Source organism: Tiliqua scincoides, chromosome 3 (genome assembly GCF_035046505.1).
Source record: "Tiliqua scincoides isolate rTilSci1 chromosome 3, rTilSci1.hap2, whole genome shotgun sequence".
NCBI lineage: Eukaryota > Metazoa > Chordata > Lepidosauria > Squamata > Scincidae > Tiliqua > Tiliqua scincoides.
Window position 1 is genome coordinate 175201034 of NC_089823.1, and position 25629 is coordinate 175226662.

The 25629-nt window shown below is 41.4% G+C and overlaps 1 protein-coding gene across 1 annotated transcript in view; it reads left to right on the top strand.

Annotated features, from left to right (window-relative positions):
• The window catches only part of FGFR2 (fibroblast growth factor receptor 2), a 139211-nt gene that overhangs the window by 109995 nt on the left and 3587 nt on the right, over positions 1–25629 (top strand). The window contains exons 10-16 of the mRNA XM_066621940.1: positions 4199–4350; positions 8235–8356; positions 9958–10068; positions 11094–11284; positions 21119–21241; positions 22805–22875; positions 24404–24541. Coding sequence (XP_066478037.1) covers positions 4199–4350; positions 8235–8356; positions 9958–10068; positions 11094–11284; positions 21119–21241; positions 22805–22875; positions 24404–24541 — 908 coding nt within the window. The remainder of the gene's footprint in view (positions 1–4198; positions 4351–8234; positions 8357–9957; positions 10069–11093; positions 11285–21118; positions 21242–22804; positions 22876–24403; positions 24542–25629) is intronic.

Sequence of the window (25629 nt, forward strand, 5' to 3'; positions counted from 1 at the left end):
AATGTTTCAGATGGAAGGCTTTCCTTGCCCTTCCTCAACTTGTCAGGGACTTTCTGTACTCAAAGTCTCTACCACTGCAAGTACTCTACCACTGAGCTACAGGAACAACCCCTCTTGTTCCTGACGTTCTTGTGAACGTTACGAACTATTTTCTTGGGTCTATGCTTTGTTTGTATCTCACCACCAGTTCACGCCATGCCTTTCTCTTTATCTGTAGCCTTCAATGTGAGATTACAGCACAGTTTGAAGCATCAATTTTTGGGGGAGGGGGAGTTAATTAATAGGAACAATTTTGCTGTGTATCAGAATGCACCTGGCTTGTTTCAAAGACAGGCAGATATTTTCCAAAAGGAAAAATGTTGACTGGCTCAGAGCCAATTGTATACTCATTCTGTGGTTATCAAAGGGCAAATGCTTTCAGCCACCAGCATGCTATCCATTGTAGTTCCATGTTTAGTTAGGCTGGAAATGTTTGAATTCATCTTAGACTGTTTTTTGGCATGTCATTGCAAGCACTCAGAAAATAATTTTGAGTTGGTTAGCAAGCTCTGAGTCATAATGAACAGAGGATTTCAATAGCAGCTATAGGGGAACTCTTTTCCTGTTGATCATCTATCACCATTTTATTGAAAATGCCTTCATATATTATTACAGCGTTTGGAACAAACTGGAAGTCTTACAAGATGCCCTTAAAAAATGAGCCCAAATTACCTCTGATAAAATAGCTCTCATATGAACCTGCTGAGAAAATGTAAGATCATTATGATTAATGTCAGGGATTCATGGTTTTGAAAAGTGCAATGTCTAGATTGGGTTGGGAGGTAACCATCTGCTCTTCAAGTACTTTTTGTCAAGTGATAAAGAAAATGTTTGGCATGAGAACCCTTCTATCCTGCTAGCAAGATAATGGGCTATGGGCTGCAAAGTATTTCAACACCAAGAAGAAAAAGGTAGATTTTGTTTTAAACCTTTTCATTTCAAAATTATCAATTGCAAGAATGGAATGTGGTATGGAATGGTAGTTCTTACCTTAGATGGTGTTATTACTTGGTCTTATTCCATCAGTGCTAATGAAAACAAAGTTTAACTGAGTTCCTTTGTCCAGTTTTTGTTGAGTGGTAAGTACTGCCAAGCTAGTTCAGGTTCTGTGTCGGATCCCACATTCTTAGTGCTTTCTTGGATTTTTGCCATAAGGAGTAGGTGACCCAACTGAAAGTGCATCCAGACAAGGGAAGGTATGGGAGACACAGTATTGTAAGTGGCTTTCAGGCTTCCCTAGGGTCCTCACAGGTTTCAGACCTTAGGGTTCCTGCATCCTTTGCTAGCCATAGGATCTCATGTTGCTGCACTGAATAGAAATACTTTCATCTTTCTCCATGTGATAAGATAAAGACCATCTCATCCAGTTCATTCATGCTGTCTTTTATTCATGCCTGTTAATAGTGTGCTTTATATGAGATGGTCCTTGAATGGTATTTATAGACTAGTGGGGAAAAATAGTGGCCTGCTTCATTTTTGGGCAGATCACTATGACCAAATTCAAATTTTATGGCAATGGGGTAGTCGCTACCCAAAAGGCTTTCATATTGTCAAGGTACCATAAAGGTATCATAACATTTGAGGTCAGCATCCCATGGCATCCCCATATTAGCTCCACATCTGCCTAAAAGGAGGTGACATAGGGCCTTGCTGTGAAATTCTGCTGATCCTCTTAGGAAGCCAATTACAGGTGTTACAACAGCTGCATGGAATCTTGACCATGTAGACAAATTGATTTTTTTTTTGTTCCAAACACCGTGCCACAAAATGTTGAATCAGACCTAAGAAATCCTTATACACATGATCCTGACCTTACCAGGCCTTTCTGTAGCCTTATGAATTAATAACAGTTGCTTCAAGCAGGCTCTAAACTACTTGGACCCTACTTACCAAAGAGTTTTGCTCCTTCTTCTCTGTTTAATACTGACACTTTGCAGGTAACAATTCCTAAAACTGACTAATGTCCCAGTCTTCGCTGGGCCTTGTGCTGACAGAATATGTTCCATCAGCACAAGACCTATGCCACTGGTACTGTGACCACATGTGGGCTGGTGCCACCAGCACAAATAGCTAGTGGCTTCACACATGCACCAATGGAGTGCTGAGTCCCTACTGAAGCAGGTAGGTTGTCAGAGGATGTATTCAAGGGGAGAGTTGGGGTCAGGGATCAGGCTGAGCCAGGGGCTTGTGGGGGGGGGGCTAGGGGCAGATACCAGCAGGAGTGCTGATTTCCTGTGCCCCCTTGGACCTACTCAGATTTACGCCAGCCAAAGAGCTGTCATGGATTCAAGTAGGACTATTAGTGTGGTGGATTTGGTAAGTATACAAGTTTTTTACTTACCTCTCTGCTACTGCCTAGTCCCTGGCCAGCCCATAGCATGCAGCTGACATTTCATCAGCACCTCTGCATGCTCTGGGCTGGCCCTGGATAGAACTTGGCTGTAAGAGCACTCTCTTGGCACTGCTATGATTTACAAAGAAATCTTATGGAAGTCTGCTCCATAGTTTTTAAGCACCTTCCCTACAAATCCTGTGAAATCCTAAGAAATTCAAAAGAAGCTATTTGTATAGATTTCTAGTGAATGGGTTAATGCAGCATTGACCTTTATGAACTAGTGCAGATTTTAATGTTGTTAAGATTTGGCAGTCTTTATGTGTTGAGAGAGTTGTTAATCCTTTCAGGATTGAAATTGGACCAACAACTATAAGATCTGCAGAGGTATTTTGACTGCTATAAAACAGGAACATGTTTTTAAAGACACATATTAGTCACTTTTTCAGATTTTAAAAATAATGTTCTTCTTAAATTGACTTTTTAGTCACATTGTTTCACTCAGAATTACCTTACATGCTGATCCTATTTTTAGAAATGTATCCTTTGTTTATATCTTTAAAACTGAGTGAAAATAATGATCAACGACTTAGAGGGGCCAGCGCATGGGCTTGCGCCAGCCATCAGTGTTGCAAAAATGTGAAAAGCACGTTTGCACCACCAATTGAAGAGGGAAGCCAGCCCAAGCCCTAAAGGGCTGGTGGGAAAGGAAGCCTGCGCCAGCCAAGTCAGACCAGCGTTGGGGGGAGGGCGGGAAGGAGGAGTTCTGGGGCAAGGGGAGAGTGGACAGTGGTTGAGTGGGGGATGGGGCTAGGATCCGGCACTTGTGCCAGATCCTAACCTTGGTCCCGGGCAACCTGGGAAAGCTCTGGGCTGCTCGGATTTGCAGCACCTCTTGAGGTGGTGCAGATCCTAGTAGCATATTAGGGCTGCTGCAGTGTTACCCAGGGTAAGGCATTCCCCTTGTGGCTGAGCCACAACTGGCCTCAATCCTGTGTTGGCTACAAGGCAGTCCAGCCAGACTGAACTTGACAGCGGGGGGTAGGATTGGGCTGTCAGTAATATAGTGCATTGCAGCGACAGGTTGACAACACTGTTTTGGTTAAACAACGTTGCTGTGTATCAAGTCTTGGCAAATCGTTTGTACCAACCAAGAAAATTAATGAATTTGAGTGAGATCCTAAAAACCTGTTATGGATATATCACAGACACAGTCCCATTGTGCTTCACGTTTTAAAGAAAAAATAGCAAAGCAAATTAGAAAAGAAGTCAGGATGGCGTAATGGTTCTGCTGTTGGACTTAGACCTGGAAGATCCTGGTTCAAATCTGTACTCAACCATGAAGCTTCTTGGGTGACTTTGGGCCCGTCACTATTTCTCAGCCTCACCTACCTCACAGGATTGTTGCCAGGAAAGGGGGGAAGAATGGAAGGAACCATGTATACCACCTTCAGGTCCTTGAGGGAAGGGTGGTATAAAAATGTGAATAAATAAGGGAGAAATGAGAGAAGATTACATGGGAGAGGAATGAGAAGATTATGTGGCAGAGGAAACATGGGTAACAATTTAAGATGCTGCCCAATTAAGATTTGACTTTTAAAAAATTGATATGTAACAATAACTCAATATATAGTTAGCAGAAGCAATTGAGAAGGAGAAAATGTTGACAGCTGCGTATTCCTGTTAGTGTGCCTTGCACTAGTTAGCTTTTTAAGTTGCAGAATATCCTTTATTAGCTGGCTTGGTTGTTTGCTGTGTGCTGCCAGTCTGCAGTAATTGGGCCAAGATCACATCTCTTTCTTTTTGGATCTTGTATTCTAATAACAGGTGTCTGCAGACTCTAGTTCCTCCATGAACTCCAACACACCTTTGGTGAGAATCACAACACGTCTCTCTTCTAATGCTGATGCTCCAATGTTGGCAGGAGTCTCGGAATATGAACTGCCCGAAGATCCAAAGTGGGAGTTCCCAAGAGATAAGTGAGTGAAATCTTGCAGTTAGAGGCATTTCAATAGCTACGTTTAACAACTGATACAATAATTGTGGTACACTGAGATCTTAGCCTGTTCTTATCAGATTATTTCAGTTATTGGTTCTCTATATTCACAAAGTATTTAAATTTAAGATTTCTATTCCTCCAAAAATTCTCCTAAACTCAGTTGGGTTTTTGAAACTCTTATTGTCAGATTCCTTCCTGAAACTTTAGATTTAAATCTCGATGTGGTGACTACTATGTTGTTTATGTGATAGGTCTGAATAGTTTTTCTCATTGTGCAATGAGGACCATTGGAATACAGAAAGAAATTTGCCATACAGATCTACCATACCAAGTAGACATGAGTCTTGTGTGTTGTGGAAACCCCAGGTCACATTCAGAAATGTGGTAATGTGTGTAAAGTTGCATTCAGTCTCATATGAAGACCCCCATGATACACCCTATGCAGCAGTGCATCTTTGGGGGCTGCAGTGTGCAAAATAACCTTCTGAAGCCACCAGGTTCTCTGGATAGATATGTCTGATAGAAATTCAGAGTCTTGCATTATAGTTAATTTTGAATAACTATTTAACTAGAATAACAAATATTCTATGCAGAATTTATGGAGCAGCACTAGACCAGTTTTGGCCTTTCTAGGAAATATTTTCCTGTGTGCATATACTCATTTGCCAGATCTCAAACAGTTTTAGCCAATTCTAATACCTAATTCAATATTTTCACATATAGAAGTAACTAACGGTCCAATTCCATGGGGCTGTATTGCCACTGAAACTAGTGTTCCAGCAGTGTGACATGCTTACTGCATTGCAAGTAAGAGAAGGGAGAAGGATTGGGCTGTTGGATCACACTGTATTGTGCTGTCACCTATGAATAATTCCCATTAAACTGAATGAGACTTCCTTCTGACTGGATGTGTATAAGTTTGCACTCCAGTTCTGTTATAAATTATGCTTTGGTTTGAAACAGTGGAGTATAAATTGAGTATTGCAAGAGTCTGTTCTAACAGCAGTTCCAGGACATGATGGCACATGAAACACTATGTCTGTGTTGTCTGAAAGCTGTTTCAGCCTGTAGGTGTGCATAGATTGCATTCTGCATTTGGAATACTACTGCAAAGGCTAACAATTGTGTGTGCACAGGACTGACTTGTGATGTCCAGATGAGACCTTGAGACAACATGAGTAAAGCTTTCCCCACTTTCTCCGTAATTCTGAAATGGGCTTGACTCTCTTATGCTGTGTGTATATTTTAGGACGTTTAAGCAATCATTTAGTAAGACAAGGTACATGTTAACATTAGAATGAATGTTAAAATCAATGTTTAATTTGTAGAAAATCTTTACTGAGATTTAAGAAACTGCTGTTCTTGTTTTAAGCTCCAAAACATTTGTTCTGAAAATTTATCTTGCCTTTCATGTTCATTTATGGAAATGTTCTTAATTATGTAGATGAAAGGCGGTGCCGTACATTTCACTTGCCACCTGCAAGATTCTAGTCAACAGTGGGGAGTCTGTCTGCTTCATTCTGTCAGCTTATTTTTTCCCTCCAGAGGAACATTATTGCGGAAAATCTTAGAGCATTAAACATTTAAAAACAGTGTTTGGCATAAATGTGGGTGGAGCAGGTTTGTAATGAAAGAGGCTATTTAAGAGCAGTTTATTAGATTGGGGGCTGCAGGCCACAAGGACAGGATTGTTATGCTCACATTAGAAGTACAAGAGGACATAAATTAACCATTTTCCAATGCAAATGTTTGCTTTCTGCCAAGATCCTAAATTCAATTTTAGCTTCAGAGAAAATGCAGCATGATCTCAGCACAAAAATTATAACTCTGGGTCTTTGTGTATTGTCAAAGTAGCATTGGCTTTTCATAACAGATCTAAACCAATGTATACATTCACATAAGCATGATTAAACTGAAAGCTTTTTTCAATTAAAAGGCCCTACTTAAAACTCATCCAATTTTATTTTTAATTGTGGCATTTTGCCAAAGCCACTTAATTTTCTCCAGTAGAGAATAAATACTCTTATACCAGACACATTCTTTCAGCCAGTGGATGGCATAGGCAGTAGACTTGGTTGTTAAGTCAACATATGGCCCCAGCTTAATTCCTAATCTGAGATTTTACAAGCGATAATATCTATCTTCTGCTGTGGAAGACTAAAACAATAGTAGTCAAACAGCTGCAAAAAATATGTAAGCATAAAAGGAGCTGAATAGTATATAACAGTATCCTTTATTCTGGATGCATGTCAGGGTAAATTCTTACCAAACAAAAGCTGTCTTTTACAATTAAGCAAGGCAATCTGCTCAGCCATAATACTGTGGTGCTTAACCACAATCTGCTCACCAGCAGTGCTAAAGACCGAAAGCCATCCCCTGTTAGTATGACTGACTCTGGTGACAAGGCATCAGAAGCAGACTGGCAATAAACCCTGTTCACATATAAGGGCTCACTGTGTCAGAAATGGTCAGCCATCTTGTTATTAGAATGTTTTCTAGCCGTCAATATTCTGAGGTTGAGCAGATTGAGCAGTCTTATCTCAAACTACTTTGTAAGTAAAGAATACTATATTTTCCTATGAAGTTGAAGGATTTACATCTGATTGCAGATGTAAGTACAGGGATGGGGGGGGAGATACACATGCTCTACAATGTGTAAACCTGCAGCTTTCACCAAAATAGGAAAATAAATAGGAACCAAGTAATTTCCTCCTCATGTGGTGCTCTCTTCATTTATCAACATGATTCAAAGTTTTGAAACATTGATGCCCTTAGTATTTGTATAATTCTTTTAAAAAATGACAGCCAGGAATTGATGGGTTGAAAAACAGCATATTAAATTAATGCTAAATGCCATTACATTTTGTAGAATCCATTTTGTCACCTAGGATGCTTTTCATATGAGCCATGCTGAAAAAAATTGGGTCCAATGGCTTTCTTTTTGTAAAAATCCTTTTGACAATATTCTGGGGGTTGATCCTCTCAGGAGTCCTGATCCTAAAATAGTTTATTCAGAAAGCAAAGTCACTATGCAAGGGAGGATGTAACTTATTCAGAAGTAATTTACAACACAAGTCTGTGTATGCCTACTCAAAAGCAAATCTCATTTATTTCATTGGGACTTAACTGAAGTGTGTGTAAGATTGTAGCCTTAAAAAGCTACTATCGTAATGTCTTCTACTCTTCAGATTATAATCTGTACCACACAGTCTGCAGATGAGTGTGGCCATCACCCTTTCATGTATAAACCATGCCAATGCCCAGTTAATAGAAACAAGTAAAAGCTAAATGTATACAAATAAACAAACTTTGTGGTCTGGCTGGAAAAGAAAGTGGGGAAAAATTAGCCAAGTCTCAGAGCAAAGTGATATTCAAAGTTCACAGTAGCTTTAGATACCTTACAACCCAATCCTACCTAACTTTCTGGTGCTGATGCAGCCATGCCTACAGGGCGTGCGCTGCATCTTGCAGTGAGGGGACAGTTAAGGAGACCTCCTCATCAAGAGGCTGCATCAGCGCTGAAAATTTGACTAGGATTGGGCTGTTAATGCTACTTTTGTGGCTATTTCATTTCTGAGAGCAACACACTCAATTTGAAGAGCGCCGCACATCTTAGAGTTAGTCATAAAATCAAGATCCCGATAGTGCAAACATCTGGGGATGCTATTCCATGTGTGTTTTAATCACATACAGAATTTGTGTCTCGAAAGACTGATAGGGAGTGTGCACAAAGCAGGGAATGAAGTGATACCCCATGAATTGAGCCAGTCAGAATATTTTGCTGAAAGGATCTTTTTATTTTAGCTCTTAAGTTCAACTGCCTTCATCAGAGTCTGTGCGCTAATCCCCTGTTTACATCCCTAGGTTGACGCTGGGGAAGCCCCTTGGGGAAGGATGCTTTGGTCAAGTTGTCATGGCAGAAGCGGTGGGAATTGACAAAGACAGGCCAAAAGAAGCCGTTACCGTGGCAGTGAAAATGTTGAAAGGTAATATGGGGAGAGGGAGGACTGCGGGAGGTGGCAGGTTCTGTGAAAGAATGTTTCTTTTGTGGAGCCAAAGTTCACTTAGCTCACCTCAGGCTTCAGCAGATTTCAATACAGCACTGAGCCTTTGACAGCCTATTTACCTTTAGCAAGGGATATTTACAAGCTTGTCAAAGTCTTGTTGTGACTGTTTATTCCTCCTCTCTTGATTTCATCCACAAGGGAGTCCATATGGTCCTGTTTGGTTGGTTAAAAGTGGTTCAAAGGCATCTGTAGAATCAATGCATTAGGAAATAAATGATTGAACCTGACCTAGGATTGTAACCAAAAAAGTCATGACTAAATGTCATTAAAATCAATGAGACAAGTTAGCCATCACAGTCTTAATTAATTTCCTTAATTATTTTCCATAGGACATAGTAGTGACTAACTTTCTTTAGATGCAATCCCTTCTTCTAATGAGAGAGAGAGAGAGAGAGGGAGAGGAATTGTTTATGCAAGGCAATACTATGTTAAAAAAAATATGCTGATCATGAGTTCTATAATGAGATATTAATTTGAAAACAAATAATTCATTAGTTTGTTTAATGGCAGCCCTTGTTAACAAATAGGCATCATTCTTCAGTGAAAGAAGCTGTCATGCTGGAGAAAGGATTAAAGATTGGCCATAAAGAAAGGCAATGACCATTTACAAAAGAATTACCATTGTGTGAAATATAAATTGCTATGTGTGGGGATTAGCCTGTTATTTAGTGACATAACAGAGAATTATAGTGTAGTGGTTAAGAGACTGAGCTGAAAATCAGAAATTCCCTACTTCAAATCTTGCCTTTGCCGGGAATTTAGTAGGTGGCCTTAATGCAAGTCATTCTCTCTCAACCTCAGCTGCAATGGGGGGACTACTTACTTACCTTAGCAAGGTAGTTGTAAAAGTTATATCAAGAGCATACGTGTGAAATTCTTTGCACTGTTTATATATTAAGGCCCCAATCCTATCCAAATCCCCACCACTAATGCACTTGCACCAAGTAGACGTGTGCTGCATCCTATGGTGGGGTACAGTTGCAGTGGACTCCTGAGGTTAAGGGAAACTTCACTTACCCTGGGGAAAGCCTCTGTATCTGTGAATGCTGCTATTCTTGCCTCCTTCTGTTGAGGAGCCAAACCTGAGCTGTGTGGGGCTGCTGCAGCGCCAAAATGGCTACTGTGGCACCCAATGCGCAGCCGGACAGCCTGCAGCAGCTCCTTTGGGGAAGGAGGCTTTCATCCCCTTCTGCCGGGTAAGGCTAGTAGCCCCACAATGGGGCTACTTGATTCTGCGGCAGCTCTTAAGCTGGTGCAGAATCAGAGAGTCCTATGTTAGGCTGTACATCCTGAAACGGGGCTCAGGATCTGGTGGAGCTGAACTCCACTGATCCTGCCCTCCTCCTGCCCTGCTTCCTCTCCCCGCCATGCCTCCCTGCCACTCTCTTCCCAGTATGATGGCCAGGATATCCAATATGACGGCAAGGAGACGGCAAGGATTGCAGAATGGATCAAAGCAGTAGTTGACAAAGAAACAACTGAGCTGGTGTACTGAGTGGAACTTGTTTTGCCTTCTGCAGATGACGCTACAGAAAAAGATTTGTCTGACCTGGTGTCCGAGATGGAAATGATGAAAATGATTGGGAAGCACAAAAACATCATCAACCTCCTTGGGGCTTGCACTCAGGAGGGTGAGTATGATTTTGATTTTGCTTAGTAGAAGCGATTAAATCAGTGCTGCTTTATGTAACATACGGGTCTTGTTAATAATGAGCTGTTAATGTACTGTGTATATATATTTATTTTGAAATGTTCTAGGACTGAATAACAGTGGCAAGGGGCAGCATTTTCTGCTTTAGTGGAGCTGGGGCTATGTTGCATTGGAGCAGATGGGGCTGGGTATACTGAGTCATATTCTTGGTCTATCTAGTTCCATGTTGCATATGCTGGCTCTTGTGGTGGGGGTCTGGGATTTGGGATGGTGGAGGGTAGGCAGCTATATAGGTGTGGAGAAAGAAGTGAAATCTATGTCTACAAAGGCATCTGAGTAGAATTGTATGTGTTAAAGAGAGTGAGACTTTTGTACCACACTAAAGCTACAGTGCTATACACCAGTGGTTCCTGAACTGTGAGCTGTGGCTCCTCCCTTAAAACCTACCACACTATACAATGTAGCACTAATGGGGAGCTGCAGCCAATGGCCCAGTACAGCGATTTTTAATCTTTCTCACCCTTTCTCACACTGACAAGGTGCTAAAATTGTCAAGGAACACCATTAGTTTTTTGCCAATTGACAAGGCACACTCATAGGCAGAAGAAGCTCACATCCCCCAGTTGCCCTACTAACAAATTACCCTTCCCCTAAGTCTCTCGGTACACCTGCAGACCATCCACGGTACACCAATGTGCCACAGCACAATGGTTGAAAATGGCTGGCCAAGTAGGTCAAGGGAGCCGCCCGTCAAAAAAAGTTCAGGAACTGCTGCTATATGCACTTACATGAGAGTAAGTTCCAATGAACAAAATGGGACTTACTACTGAGTAGACATGTATAGTAGTGCTGTAAATTTTCTAGTGGTACTAGTGATGAGGAGAGTTTGGTAGTAATGATTTCTTGTTGAAAGTTTCCCATGAGTCAAGGAGTCCTATTTGTATGGATCAGTGGCACTGCACATATGTGTTTACATTCTCTTGTCATGTATCTTCTTGCTTAAAGGGCCACTCTACGTGCTTGTTGAGTATGCTTCCAAAGGAAATTTGCGAGAGTATCTGCGAGCAAGGCGGCCACCAGGAATGGAATATTCATTTGATATTAACCGGGTGCCTGAAGAGCAGATGACATTCAAAGATTTAGTGTCATGTACATACCAGTTGGCAAGAGGCATGGAATACTTAGCGTCTCAAAAAGTAAGCCAGTGTTTTACGAATATTTTCCTTAACTTTTCAGTGCAGACATGAGCAATGTGCAGCTAGAAGGCCATAAAAGATGGTTAGCAGTTTTCAAATTATCTTTTGGACCTAGAAATCAGCCTTTTTGCATATGATAAATGACATCAATTTTGACCCACAGCCATCTGTCTCTCTGCTCCTCAGGAGGTTCTCCGTTTGTAGACTTTCTCATTCTTTCCAACTGGGTGATTTACATGTGCAAAGTAATACATACCTGGATGCGCTCCCTCTGTTGAAGTGAGAGGAGGTCCTTCAGTAGACATGAGAGCTCTTTACACAATCTATATATCCATAGCAAATGTTGGGTTGAGACAGAAAACCGTTAAAAGCTTTTTGCACTTAAAAAGTGACCCAGTGAAGACACTATCTGTGATAGAGCAGTGGGATCACGCTTGCTCTATATCTGGGCCTTCCAGATGTTCATGTATTGTCCATAACAGTAGAGTAGGACCTAAGGTCATAGTGTCCAATGAACATAAACTTAAATCCACAAAATTTGAGGTTAAAGAATGAGCAGATTGGGCCTGTGTACACTGTGTTCTATACATATAGCTTCTATTCCAATGTTATATCAAACATTATGAAGTTCCAGGTTGGATTCCTGGCATTTCCAGATAGGGCAGTGAAGAATTCCTGTCTGAAACCTGAGAGAGTCACTGCCAGTCTGTGTTGACAGTACTAACCTAGCTGGACCAATGGTCCAATTCATTGTAAAGCTGGCTTTATACTAGAATTCCCATGAGCATTTGCTAGACGCAGAGATAAGAAAGGCACTGAGACAGGCAAGCATGATCTCCTTCCTGTATCACATGGATTGTCTACATCCCCAAGGCCATGGGTGAACCATCTCAGTATTATGATGATAAATAATTATCATATAATTATGGCATATTTATATAATGAAGAAAATGTGTGGTCTTCATATTTGCAGGATACAACCTGATTGCATGACCGAAGGTCTCAGAGGCATGAAGGCAGATGACAAAATGTGTTAGGGTTTTATATCTTATTATTCCTAGGCTCTGCTCATGGTCTGTGTTGTGGTGCTAAAATATTTGTGGGTGGTAATAGCAGGTCGATTGTTCAGCCTGCCTAGTTATGAAAGTCTTAGGACAACAACAACAACAACAGTATTTATATACCGCTTTCACCCATTTTCACCCATTATATACCAGGACATTTTCACCCATGTGAATGCTAGGCAAGAGCCAAAGCTGATATTTCCTTGTTCATGTGTCACTGCACACCATTTTCATATGTGGTTTGCTAATACATGCACATTGAAATATTTTGCAAATTATGTCCATATTGGATGCAAAAATGTGTCCAGAGTGCTGAACAAATTGTCAAACCCTGCTTGAAACTTTCAGCTAATCCATTTGAATAGTGGTTTCATCTCCTTTTAAAATATGTATTAATAAGCATTTTTGCTAGCTGGGTGGTTCATTCAGGTTTCACAAAAGTACTACATTTAATTTGGCAGCTAATATACAATATACATGAATAATCAAACTCCAAGTTATGTATATTAAAAGTTCCTGTTTATGATGGAGTCAGAGGTTTGGAATCAATCTTTATCAAATAATTCCACAAAATGAACTTCTGGATTCATAACTTCAAATATTCATGTGGATTAACTGAACTGAGAGCAGCTTTGCCAAGCAGACAACAAACTCATAACCTTTAGATTTCCATGTGAAGTGAAGTCTGTGGCATGCTGCTAATATAGTGAATATGAGAGAGAGATTCATTTCCCTAAGGTTTCCAGGGAATTACATATACCACTATTGGATAACAGGCAAAAAGAAGAAGCAAAAAAAATTATTTGAATACACTAATCATTTGTCTTCACTTAAAATATTTGTCTATTGAAAAAAAATAGCTGAAACAGCATAACTGCAATATTCACTCTTTGGAGACCTGCAGATGTTAGTGTCTGCCATAGTCTTAAGTGATAATTAAGTAAACCTTAAATTTTCCTGTAGTAAGCAGCCCTGTGAGTAGATGATAGTCCTCTGCTTAATAGATAGAGTAAGCAGAGGTTCAAGGTCAGCTCTGTTAGTGCTGATTCAGGCAGAATGCAGGTGGTAGTGTTGTTGACCTGACCACAGCATCAGAAAGGAGAAGAGAATATGGTGTAGAGGAGAGAATTGACTACCTAGTAGCACACATTACAAATAGTGTTGGCCTTAGTGTGTGTGTTGATCATGATGTCAGAAGTCATGATATTGCCCAATATTATTTTATAGATTTTTAATTTCTGAAAACAAACAAAAAATAGACACATGATTTTTGAAAGTCGTTTTTATTAGAATGCTAGAGTAATGGGAACCAATCCCAAACTGGGTTTTCTGAGAAACTGAAACATTTTTATCCCAATCTAGTGAGAATGATTTGTGTGCATAGGGAATATACAGCTGCTGATACAGAGGCGTGACCAAGGGGGATTGCAGAGGATGTGATTGTGTGGTGTACAGGTACAGCTGTTGAATCGTATTTCTGCACCCTCCTATGCAGTGAGAGAATACATCAAACCCTTGGATTCCCTTCACATTGTCTTATCTGCAAGCATGGCACTTCCAGAAGCATAGCTACAAAAATGTGGAAGCCAATATGGCCTCCTTCAGAAGAGGAGTAATGGCACCTTTGAATTGGTGCCAGCACCAGAAAGAACTGAAGCAGTGGAATGGCAGGTTTGGCAGAATGTAGGATGTTGCACAAGGCAGAGAGGAATCATAACTGAGAAACAAAACAGAAAGGAATAGTCACAGTAAGGGCTGCACGTTACTGTTTTCCAATTAACTCTGTATTTGTATTTCACTAGCTTCACCCCCTCTCCTCAGGGAGCCATTTATTGGGCACAAATAACAAGAGAGTTGATATTCTCAGGGTGTTTCTGCCATCCAGGAGCTGAAATACCATGAAAAGATCAGCTTGCCTTGTTCTTCTCTGAAAAACAAATGAGACAGCGAGGCACTAAATAGAACATGGAGCTAAATAGAACATTTTTCCCAAATGGAAAAATGACAGATTTTATCAGGTAAGTTAAGCATGCACTAAAATTATATTTCTATTTCTTTATTAAATATGGTGTTGCTATGCAGCCTGGGAAGAAGACTGGTGCTTTAAAAAAAAGAAAAAAAAGAATGGTCTTCCTTGTTTCCCCACCTTCCTTGTTTCCCCAGAGTGCAGACACTCTTGTTTGGCTCCAAGGGACAGAAAGCTGATTTATGACCTTTGTATGGAGGCTGCTGAACAGCACTTACCTATATTGACATTCCACATGGTAGTCATATTATTTAAAGGCCTTGCCCTATGTGTACAGTTGCAGCACATATAAGCCCATGCTTACCTGTACTTCTAGTACAGGGGTGGCCAACCTTTCAACATTAGGGCTCCTGGAACTTTAATAGTTATGTAGAAGAGGGAGTTTCAACTGGTGCAGCTTGTCATCTTGTCACAGATGACAAGCTGCACCTGCTGAAACTCCCTCCTCTACACCAGGGGTCTCCAAACCCTGGTGCGGGAGCCAGATGCGGCCCGTGGCGAGCCTCTATCCAGCCTACGGCCAGCCTCTTGTCCCCTGGAAGCCCCTGGCCCACTTTGCCAAACATGACTCGAACTATACTCCGGTTGCATCTGGAGGGTGTTCTAAGGGCCAGAGAGGTTGGATGAATGAGCCCATTCATTCATTTATTCACACATCTAAGTTCCATCTCTAATATATTCATATAAATTTTATATTTAAATTTTTTTCTGACCCTCAAAACCGTGCCAGACATTTGATGTGGCCCTCTGGCCAAAAAGTTTAGAGACTCCTGCTCTACACAACTGTTAAAGATCCAGGGGTCTTGAACTTGAAAGGTTGGCCACCCCTGTTCTAGAAGTTGCTAAAGCTGGCTCATTACTCATTTGAACCTGGCTTTGAGTTCTGAATGGAAGATAGTACTGACCATTGGTTTAACAAAGCACATACTGTTCCAAATCTAGCATCAGGATCCATATCTCCATCCCCTACTGCTGGATGCAGAGACCCAATCCCAGAAGTGAGTGCAATGTGCTGGGTTCAGCAGGGGTTGCATACACAGGAACTTGCTTTGACCCCACAGCCCCCTTGCTGAACTGAGATGACTAAGCAAAACTTCACTGTATTCTCTTTTCACTGCCAAATTTTCCAGACTACTTTGTGCATTTAATGAAAAAACATGTTTGGATTATAAGTCACTATAAGACTCTCTTGTTTTTGCTGTAAGTCATAACACAACTATTCTTCTGGAATTGGATGGTGTTGCGGTAATTTGAATCATTTTATTCTTGTGCATACTTTGTTTTTAACAATGGGGATGGGGAGGTTAGAGAACAACAAGGTAAAGGCAGAGTAGGAGAAGAAATTGGGAATGGTAGCGTGATGGGATGTGATAGACGGTTTGGCACAATGAGAGGATTCCGGGAGAATGGAGCTAATAAGCAGCCCATCCTGGGGCATTCCATGTACAAATGCTTTTATGCAAATGCACGAAGCCTCTGAGCGAAGATGGGAGAACTGGAATGTCTGGTGACAAGGGAAAACATTGACATAGTGGGCATAACAGAAACCTGGTGGAATGCGGAGAATCAGTGGGAAACCGCAATCCCGGGCTATAAACTCTACAGTTGGGATGGCTTGGAGGATGGCCATTTATGTTAAGGAAGGGATAGAATCCAGCAAAGTAGAGATTGAAGGTGGGTTCGACTCCATAGAATCTCTGTGGGTTAAATTACTAGGCCTGAGGAGTGATGTAATACTGGGGGCGTACTATCGTCCTCCAGACCAGAAACCAGAAGGGGACCTTGAAATGAGGAAACAGATCAGGGAGGTGACAAGGAGGGACAGGGTTGTAATCATGGGGGACTTCAATTATCCTCATATTGACTGGGTCAATTTGTGTTCTGGTCACGAAAAGGAGACCGGATTCCTTGACATGCTAAATGACTGTGCCTTAGAGCAGCTAGTCATGGAGCCCACCAGAGGACAGGTGACTTTGGATTTAATATTGTGCAGTACTCAGGACCTGGTTAGAGATGTCAGTGTTACTGAGCCATTGGGGAACAGTGATCATGCTGCGATCCATTTCGACATGCACGTCGGGGGAAGAATACTGGGCAAATCTCTCACAAAAACCCTTGACTTCGGACGAGTGGACTTCCCTCAAATGAGAAGGCTGGTTACAAGGAGGTTGAAAGGGAAGGTAAAAAGAGTCCAGTCTCTACAGAGACCATGAAGGTTGCTCAAATCTAGTTATTTGATTTTTCTCTGTAAACCGCTTTGTGAACTTTTAGTTGAAAAGCGGTATATAAATACTGTTAATATAATAATAATAGAGGCCTAGCGGAAGTGTATACCACAGAGGAAGAAGGGCTTGACTAAGTCCAAGAGGGTGCCTGCATGGCTAACCAGCCAAGTTAGAGAGGCCATAAAGGGCAAGGAAGCTTCCTTCCGTAAATGGAAGTCTTGCCCTAATGAAGAGAATAAAAAGGAACATAAACTGTGGCAAAAGAAATGTAAGAAGGTGATACGGGAGGCCAAGCGAGACTATGAGGAACGCGTGGCCAGCAACATTAAGGGGAATAATAAAAGCTTCTTCAAACATGTTAGAAGCAGGAAACCCACCAGAGAAGCGGTTGGCCCTCTGGATGGTGAGGGAGGGAAAGTGGAGATTGAGAATTAGACATGGCAGAGAAATTGAATGCGTTCTTTGCATCTGTCTTCACGGCAGAAGACCTCGGGCAGATACTGCTGCCCGAACGGCCCCTCCTGACCATGGAATTAAATCAGATAGAGGTTAAAAGAGAAGATGTTTCAGACCTCATTGATAAATTAAAGATCAATAAGTCACCGGGCCCTGATGGCATCCACCCAAGAGTTATTAAGGAATTGAAGAATGCAGTTGCTGATCTCTTGACTAAAATATGCAACTTGTCCCTCAAAATGGCCACAGTGCCAGAAGATTGGAGGATAGCAAATGCCACACCTGTCTTTAAAAAGGGAAAGAGGGGGGACCTGGGAAACTATAGGCCGGTCAGCCTAACATCTATACTGGGTAAGATGGTGGAATGCCTCATCAAAGATAGAATCTCAAAACACATAGACCAACAGGCCTTGCTGAGGGAGAATCAGCATGGCTTCTGTAAGGGTAAGTCTTGCCTCACAAACCTTTAGAATTCTTTGAAAAGGTCAACAGGTATGTGGATGCGGGAGAACCCATGGACATTATATATCTGGACTTCCAGAAGGCGTTCGACATGGTCCCTCACCAAAGGCTACTTAAAAATCTCCACAGTCAGGGAATTAGAGGGCAGGTCCTCTCCTGGATTGAGAACTGGTTGAAGATCAGGAAACAGAGAGTGGGTGTCAATGGGCAGTTTTCACAATGGAGAGAGGTGAAAAGCAGTGTGCCCCAAGGATCTGTCCTGGGACCGGTGCTCTTCAACTTCTTCATAAATGACCTGGAGACAGGGTTGAGCAGTGAGGTGGCTAAATTTGCGGATGACACCAAACTTTTCCGAGTGGTGAAGACCAGAAGTGATTGTGAGGAGCTCCAGAAGGATCTCTCCAGACTGGCAGAATGGGCAGCAAAACGGCAGATGCGTTTCAGTGTAAGTAAGTGTAAAGTCATGCACATTGGGGAAAAAATCAAAACTTCACATATAGGCTGATGGGTTCTGAGCTGTCTGTGACAGATCAGGAGAGAAATCTTGGGGTGGTGATGGACAAGCGGATGAAAGTGTTGACCCAATATGCAGTGGCAGTAAAGAAGGTCAATTCTATGCTTGGGATCATTAGAAAAGGTATTGAGAACAAAACGGCTAGTATTATAATGCCATTGTACAAATCGATGGTAAGGCCACACCTGCAATATTGTGTCCAGTTCTGGTCACCACATCTCAAAAAGGACATAGTGGAAATAGAAAAGGTGCAAAAGAGAGTGACTAAGATGATTGTGGGGCTGGGGCACCTGCTTTATGAGGAAAGGCTACGGTGTTTGGGCCTCTTCAGCCTAGAAAAGAGACGTCTGAGGGGGGGGACATGATTGAGATGTACAGAATTACGCATTGGGAAGGATAAAGTGGGTAGAGAGATGCTCTTTACACTCTCACATAACACCAAAACCAGGGGATATCCACTAAAATTGAGTGTTGGGAAAGTTAGGACAGACAAAAGAAAACATTTCTTTACTCAGCATGTGGTTGGTCTGTGGAACTCCTTGCCACAGGATGTGGTGATGGCATCTGGTCTGGATGCCTTTAAAGGGGGATTGGACAAGTTCCTGGAGGAAAAATCCATTACGGGTTACAAGCCATGATGCGTATGTGCAACTTCCTGATTTTAAAAATGGGCTATGTCAGATGCAAGGGAGGGCACCAGGATGAGGTCTCTTGTTATCTGCTGTGCTCCCTGGGGCATTTTGTGGGCCACTGTGAGATACAGGAAACTGGACTAGATGGGCCTATGGCCTGATCCAGTGGGGCTGTTCTTATGTTCTTAACAATGCAGCCCTAGGTAGTTCTACTCAGAAATAAGCCTCATTGAGTTTAATGGGACTTACAGCTGAAGCCTATGCATGTCTACGTAGAAGTAAGCGTCACTGAATTCAGTTGGATTTTTTCCCAGGCAATGCAAGCCCCCAGGTAAGGGAATATTATTCCCTTGCATTAAAGGGGCCACCATGACTATTTCCCAATGGCAGGATTTAGAACATCCTGGGACTGAGCTCTTAGGTTACAATCCTTTACATACCCACCTAGGATTGCAGTGTAAATTTAAAGATAAATTTAAGCTTTGTGGCTAAGATCAGATTATCACAAATAAAATAAGACATAATAATTTCAAATTAAAATGCCCATCAATAAAAGAGCTACATTTCTGTCCCAATGAAGTAGCTGTTCTGGACACAAATCCCATAGAATGCATCACAGCCTTTCTTTTCTGCTCCTTTTTATTGCTCATGACAGAAATGCTTAAACCGAGTTATGGTTTCCATCAACAGGCTGGACTTCCTTTCTGAGTCAAGAAAGGTCAATTGCACATTTTCAAAAGGTGCTGACGTGAAGGAAAAAAAGGTTAAATCGTAGGAGTCCACTTTGAAATTTCATTATTAACATTCTCCAGCAGCAAGAAAATAACTCCACAAAGTTTTGGTTTTCTGTATTAACTTGATTTGTTCCTAAAGGACAGCATGCATGTTAGGTATTTTAGAGGGACTCAACACATTTCAGGCTTCAGAATTAGACTGTATAGTATGCTTTAATTTGTTGTTTCTGATAGTACAGTTGTTTATTTTTCCTATGAAAAGCAGTCTGAATTGGTGTCTTAGCTTGGAATCCTCTCAGGCCAATGCAACTGGAAAGCTAAATGCGTTAAATACATACTAATGGGATTTATAGTGAAAATATTTGTGAAATTTTTTTCAGTAGCAGACTTTGATACAATTTAGGACACTGAACTACACAACATTTTATTCAGCTGAAGGAGGGCTTTCTCTTGCAGCATAAAATTGAGGTGTAAGTCTCACATATATTTTCCAAGAGATTTCTCTAGCAGACACCAGGTTGGGGATTTGATCGTAATCTTCACATTTTTGAAATGCTCTCACTATGATGAAGGTGGAAAATAATTATTGGTACCACAGCAAACAATAGGTCTGTGTTTCAGTGACAGGAGATAAAATCAACAGGTTTAATAGGTAGAAGAATTTAAATTGATTCTTATGAAAAAAAGTCGGTACATAGGAATGTTTAGAGCTGTAAAATCATCATCTTAGAAGACCTTAACATGACTCAATCTTCTTCTGATATGGCTTAGGTATAGAAAGTCCTGCCTCAGTCCAAGGGAGGTTAGATCAAATAGTCCTTGTGCTCCCTTCTTTTTTAGTGATATAATTTATAATACTATGTTTCTACAGTTGAATATCTTGACTATGTCTTACTAAGGGACTATTCACATATTGTTTAGTGACTCAGGGCCCAATCCTATCCAATTTTCCAGTCCAATAGGGCATGCACTGCTTCCTGTGGTGGGGAGACAGTCACTGAGGCCTTATTAAGGTTAGGGAATGTTTGTTCTGTTACCTCGGGGCTGCACTGTGCTTACACCAGTGCTGGAAAATTGGATAGGATTAGGCCCTAAGGAGTAGTCCACATTATCTCTGGGCACTTGCTAGATGCTTAAAAATTTTGCACGTGAAAACCACCAGGCTCTGGACTTATTTGCCTGCTTCTAGGTGAAGGGTTCATTTTTTGTGAGTTTCTGGAAATGTCACTTTCCCCCAACATTTTCTGTGATGTGCTCAGTGCTGGGTTCTGCGCGTGGATACATGCAACCAGCTGAACTTGAGCTGGGCATTCACAGATGCAGGATATTTGGCTCAGGCTTCTGTAACTGCGGCTTGCCCAGCAGTTGTGTGCAACAGCTATGTCTTCTGGATTGTACCCATTGTCTATTGCCATGCCAGTATAGGGATGTTCTGTGTTATTCTGTAGGAAAGCAGACATTGATATGTGCAGAAAATGGGAAGTTCTCTCTGCCCCACACACTCTGGGGGTCCTCAAAACCCTTTGGATCATGACAAATCTCTCTTTATCTTTATTGTCCAGAGGACATTTACAATGTTCAAGCATAAGTATTTTTTTCATTGGATTACACTGGCATGTGAATTTGGATATCTAAGAAATGTTCAGTAACTGAGAATCAGATTACAGGTGGTTTGCATGCCCTCACTTCAGTACATTCATATTTTAATATTTTCTCTGCAGTGCATCCATCGAGACTTAGCAGCGAGGAACGTTTTGGTAACTGAAAATAACGTCATGAAAATAGCTGACTTTGGGTTGGCCAGAGACATCAACAATATAGATTATTATAAAAAGACCACTAATGTAAGTGGATGGCAGTCTTATCGCTTGATCCAGTATCTTCTTTCAGTGGTGCATTTAAGTATGGCAAATGTATTCCTAATGGACTTCTTGTACAGCAGCCTAACTTTTAATCAAAGAAATGAAAATAATAGGCAAGTGTGTAAGGATTCCTAACCCCTTTTTACTAGGAAAGGAAGGTTATCTGCTTACACTGCTTGGGAGAGTACGTGTTACATGATGCTTTCTAAAGGATAAGGTTTAGCCTTTGCTTTTTATGGCTTCCATGAAACTTGTAGCACATTCTTTTACTGTTAGCTAGATACTGAATATAAATATAAATGTGCCTTTTTGTAATCAATGGATGATTTTGTGGAATGCACCCTTATGTAATTGCTAACATTTGGTTTTAGTTTGCAGAAGTCTTACATTACCCACAACTCAGTTTTGGTCTCAGAGATGTTTTGTGACCTACTTGGCAATCCACTGGTTAAAATGTATGCGCTCCTTATTCCTATTGTATGACCTTACTATGGGCAGCTGCTTGTAACTACTCTGAAGTTATACTACTCTGCTCTGAAACTACTATACATTTGGCACAGAAAACAGTCCTAAATTTAGGAGGCCTAAATTGTGGCTTCAGTTCAGATGTAATGATAAATCATGGCTTGTTATAATGCGGATCTGCAGTGAGTCTTGGGCTCATGCACTCCTTCCTCACCTTTCTCCTTCCTTCATGCTTGGGGGTGGAGATTAGAAGCATTCACTTCTAGTTTGCAGCAAGCCATCATTTTCCCCTAATCTAGCTACCTATAATTTGCTTAAACCACACTATACTCTCAAACCAGGCTTCTAAACCACAGCTTTGATCTTGGTTTGTGCGAACCACAGTTTGTTGTATTTGTACAAAAGAGCATGCTGTGGTTTGTCATGAACTAGAAGCAGAAGCTTCTAATCACCTCCTCTTGTGCATGAAGGGAGGAAATATAGAAACCTGCTGCTGTTCATTTTTGTAATAATGGGCTTCTTTAGTGCATTCTATAAGCCCATGCTTGATTCATTTTGAAATATTGCGTTTCTGAATGTGTTTGTCTTGCTAAGCCAAAAATATCCATGGACATCCGGGGCTGATATGGATGCTGAGCCACTGAAGGACTAAAGAAACCCACCCATTTTATGATCACAGGTGGTCTGTTTCCATATTTTGCATTCCCTAGTTCAGAGTATACTCTAGTGTACCCAATTAAAACTTTATTGACATTTTGTGGTTTCTGTACAGGGCTGAAGTTTAAAGAATTGTGCCTTGGGAGAGGGTGATAACCTTCTGATAACCTTCGTTCCTAAATGCTTTGATTTTAAATTCTGATTCCATGCAATGGGAATTACTACTGTATTAATCAATCAAGGTACCTAATAAAGGGAGAGCTTATTTTATCACATTCTAGAGACCTATGTGTTACTTTGATTTAATATCATCCTGTTGATATTGCAGTTTGAATTAGTCTTTGCCAAGTTCATTGCTGAAATAGACTTGTGAACAGTAACCCTTTTGTTAACCACATTTTGGGTTTTCTATTGTACATGCAGGGTCGGCTCCCTGTAAAGTGGATGGCACCAGAAGCTCTATTTGACAGAGTGTACACACATCAAAGTGATGTGTAAGTAACTTCGTCTTAGAAGGTTCCTATAATTTACAGGGTTTTTTGCAGTGCAATTGAATGATATTCAATAGAAATAAATTCCTCAGATTAAAATATATTTCATATAACCTTTTATCGTCTTCTTTAATTCAGCAAAGGAAATTAATTTAGTGCAAGTCAGGTTTTTATTTTGGCTGGTTAAAAAACTGCAGCAGATTTTCTTGCTGTTTGTTTCTTTAAGCAAAAAGAATTTTTTTCCTGTCTTTTACGTAGATATATCATAATGCGTAGGTTTTAGAACCAAAATAGACGGGTGCTACTTGCATCATCATTCTTGTCTCACCCATTCTCTCAGCAGTATTGTTGATCTTGCTTATGGTTTTGGTACATTTTATCTCAAGCTTACTCTCTTTGCCTTTCTGAAACTCGTGGTTGCCATTTCATTTCCAAGTAACAGACAAGAGAGTCAGAGATGGCCTTAGAAAGTGAGGATTTTCTGGAAGACTGCAAACCAGTGCCCTGTTACTAATCTTGCTGGCTTGAGAGCACATGAAAGGTGGAAAACACTAACTTCCTCTTGTCAGTGCGGAAGCTTCCTTCCCTTGAACCTTTCTTTTTAAACAGATGTATGACTCCAAAGCAATGTTTTAAATGGGGCATCTTCAGATTCAAAGTTTCTGTTTCTTAAATTGTCAGCCCTAAAAATCTATTATTTGTTTGCAAAGTGTATTGCCACCATAATCACTAGTATCTGAGTAGCAACAAGAGGAGCAACAAGAAAAAGACCATAGTCGCAAGTGGCTTCTCCACAAAGCTTATATAGTCATCTTCACAAATTGTTTCTCCCCCCTTTCCAGTTCCATATTTGCCCCTCCATAATCAAAGTCTAAGCTGGCCTGCTTCTGACCTGACAGCTGTATGTAATGATTGCACATCAGCTTCCATAGCCTAAGAGATGGAGTCTGAGTCAACACTTTATCTAGATGCCTCTGCCTTATCCAGTCCTGCCTTTAATAATGGCTGAGTGGACTAGATTGATTTCCTTGTCAGTATATATGGTTAAGATTGTAACCTTAGATCAACTTGCTTACATCTGGGCCAAAGACTGCCAGCCCATGCTCTTATTTAGATCCAGTTTTAGTAGCATCACATGTTTATTATTGTTAGGAGCTCAGAGTAATTTACATACTATTCCCAGGCAGTTTACGAAGCCAGCTCTGCTTAATCTGTGCAGTAGACTTGTGTCACTGCCATTCTGTTTGGTGCCTTTTCATCATGAATTATTTCCTCAGCCAAAAGATTACATTGTTCCCCATAAAATGCATGATAAATACTTAGGCAGGTTGACACCTGCTATTTCACCCGTGTACTGACATGAGAAATGTGGGAAAGCACACAAAGATCAGTAGAAGTGTATCCTTTAACACGTTTTACTGCTGATGCAAGAAGCAGTTATAGTTTGCGTTATTCGAGGATAAATTTGTCAATGCTGTTCTTTGGTACATCCAGTTTGGTCACATTTTTATCCCTTTTTGTTATTCCTTAGATGGTCATTTGGTGTGCTAATGTGGGAGATCTTCACTTTAGGAGGGTCGCCATACCCTGGAATTCCAGTGGAGGAGCTTTTTAAGCTGCTTAAAGAAGGGCACCGAATGGACAGGCCTGCTAATTGCACCAATGAACTGTAAGAAATTTTTTTGCTGGGCCACGGGTCACTGTACAGTCATATAGTATAGATTTCTATGGGAGAACTGTCATGCATTACAATAAGACTCTGCTCCACTGGATCCTGAACTACTTGTTGGGCCTGAAGGCCTGACACGGAGTCTCTCAAGTCTGCACCAGAAAAAAAAACCGGCACAGACTTGAGAAGCCCCATTGTGGCGCTTGGGGTGTTCCCCTTTCATCCCCTTCTGTCAAGCAGACCTCGGGCTGCTTCCTGGCGTTTGTTGGCTACAGCGGTAGCCGTTTTGGTGCTGCTGCTCCAGTGGACACCTGGAAGCTCAGAGTTGGGCTGCCTCTCTTTTAAGTTGGAAGTATTCATCCTAGTTATCTTTCAGCCTCTTTCAGCCATAGAGCCATCAACAGTAGGCCCTGGTTTGCTTCAACTGATGAGGACTATATATAATTTTTTAAATGCCCATGACCTCACAATGTATCTTTTCAAGCACTTCCATAGTTCCTGTGGCTGTCTCTTACAAAGTCACTTGTTGACCCTGGTAAACACCGCCTAGAGTTCACTACCTCACCTTGTCACCAGTAGTTGGACTCATGACTTCTTACTGTGTAGCCACCTGCGGTACAATCTGAAGGCCTTTCCAGACAACTTGAAGAACACATTTTATCTTTTGTACTGCATATGTATGAGCCCTGATCTTTAAAAACCTTACAGCGAAATCCTAACTTGCATTAGAACAGGCAGGCCAGTGGCAAGAAGACCTGAGGCAGCAAGAAATAATTCCCCTTACCCCAAGTAGAGCCACAGCAGCCCCAATGGGTCTACTTGGATCTGCACCACCTAAAGAGGTGGCACAAATCTGAACAGCCCAGGAACAGGGCTAGAACCCGGCATAAGTGCTGGCTCCTGGCCTCACCTCCCACTCCCCACCTGCCCACCCATGGGCCCAACCACCACCCGCCCTCCCCTCATCCCAAAACACCTCCTTCCCACCTTTCCCTCACCCCCCTGACCCCTACGCTGGCCTGGAAAGGTCAGCGCAAACTTACCAAGACTGGGGCCCCTGTTGGCATGGGGAGGCCGGTACATGTCCT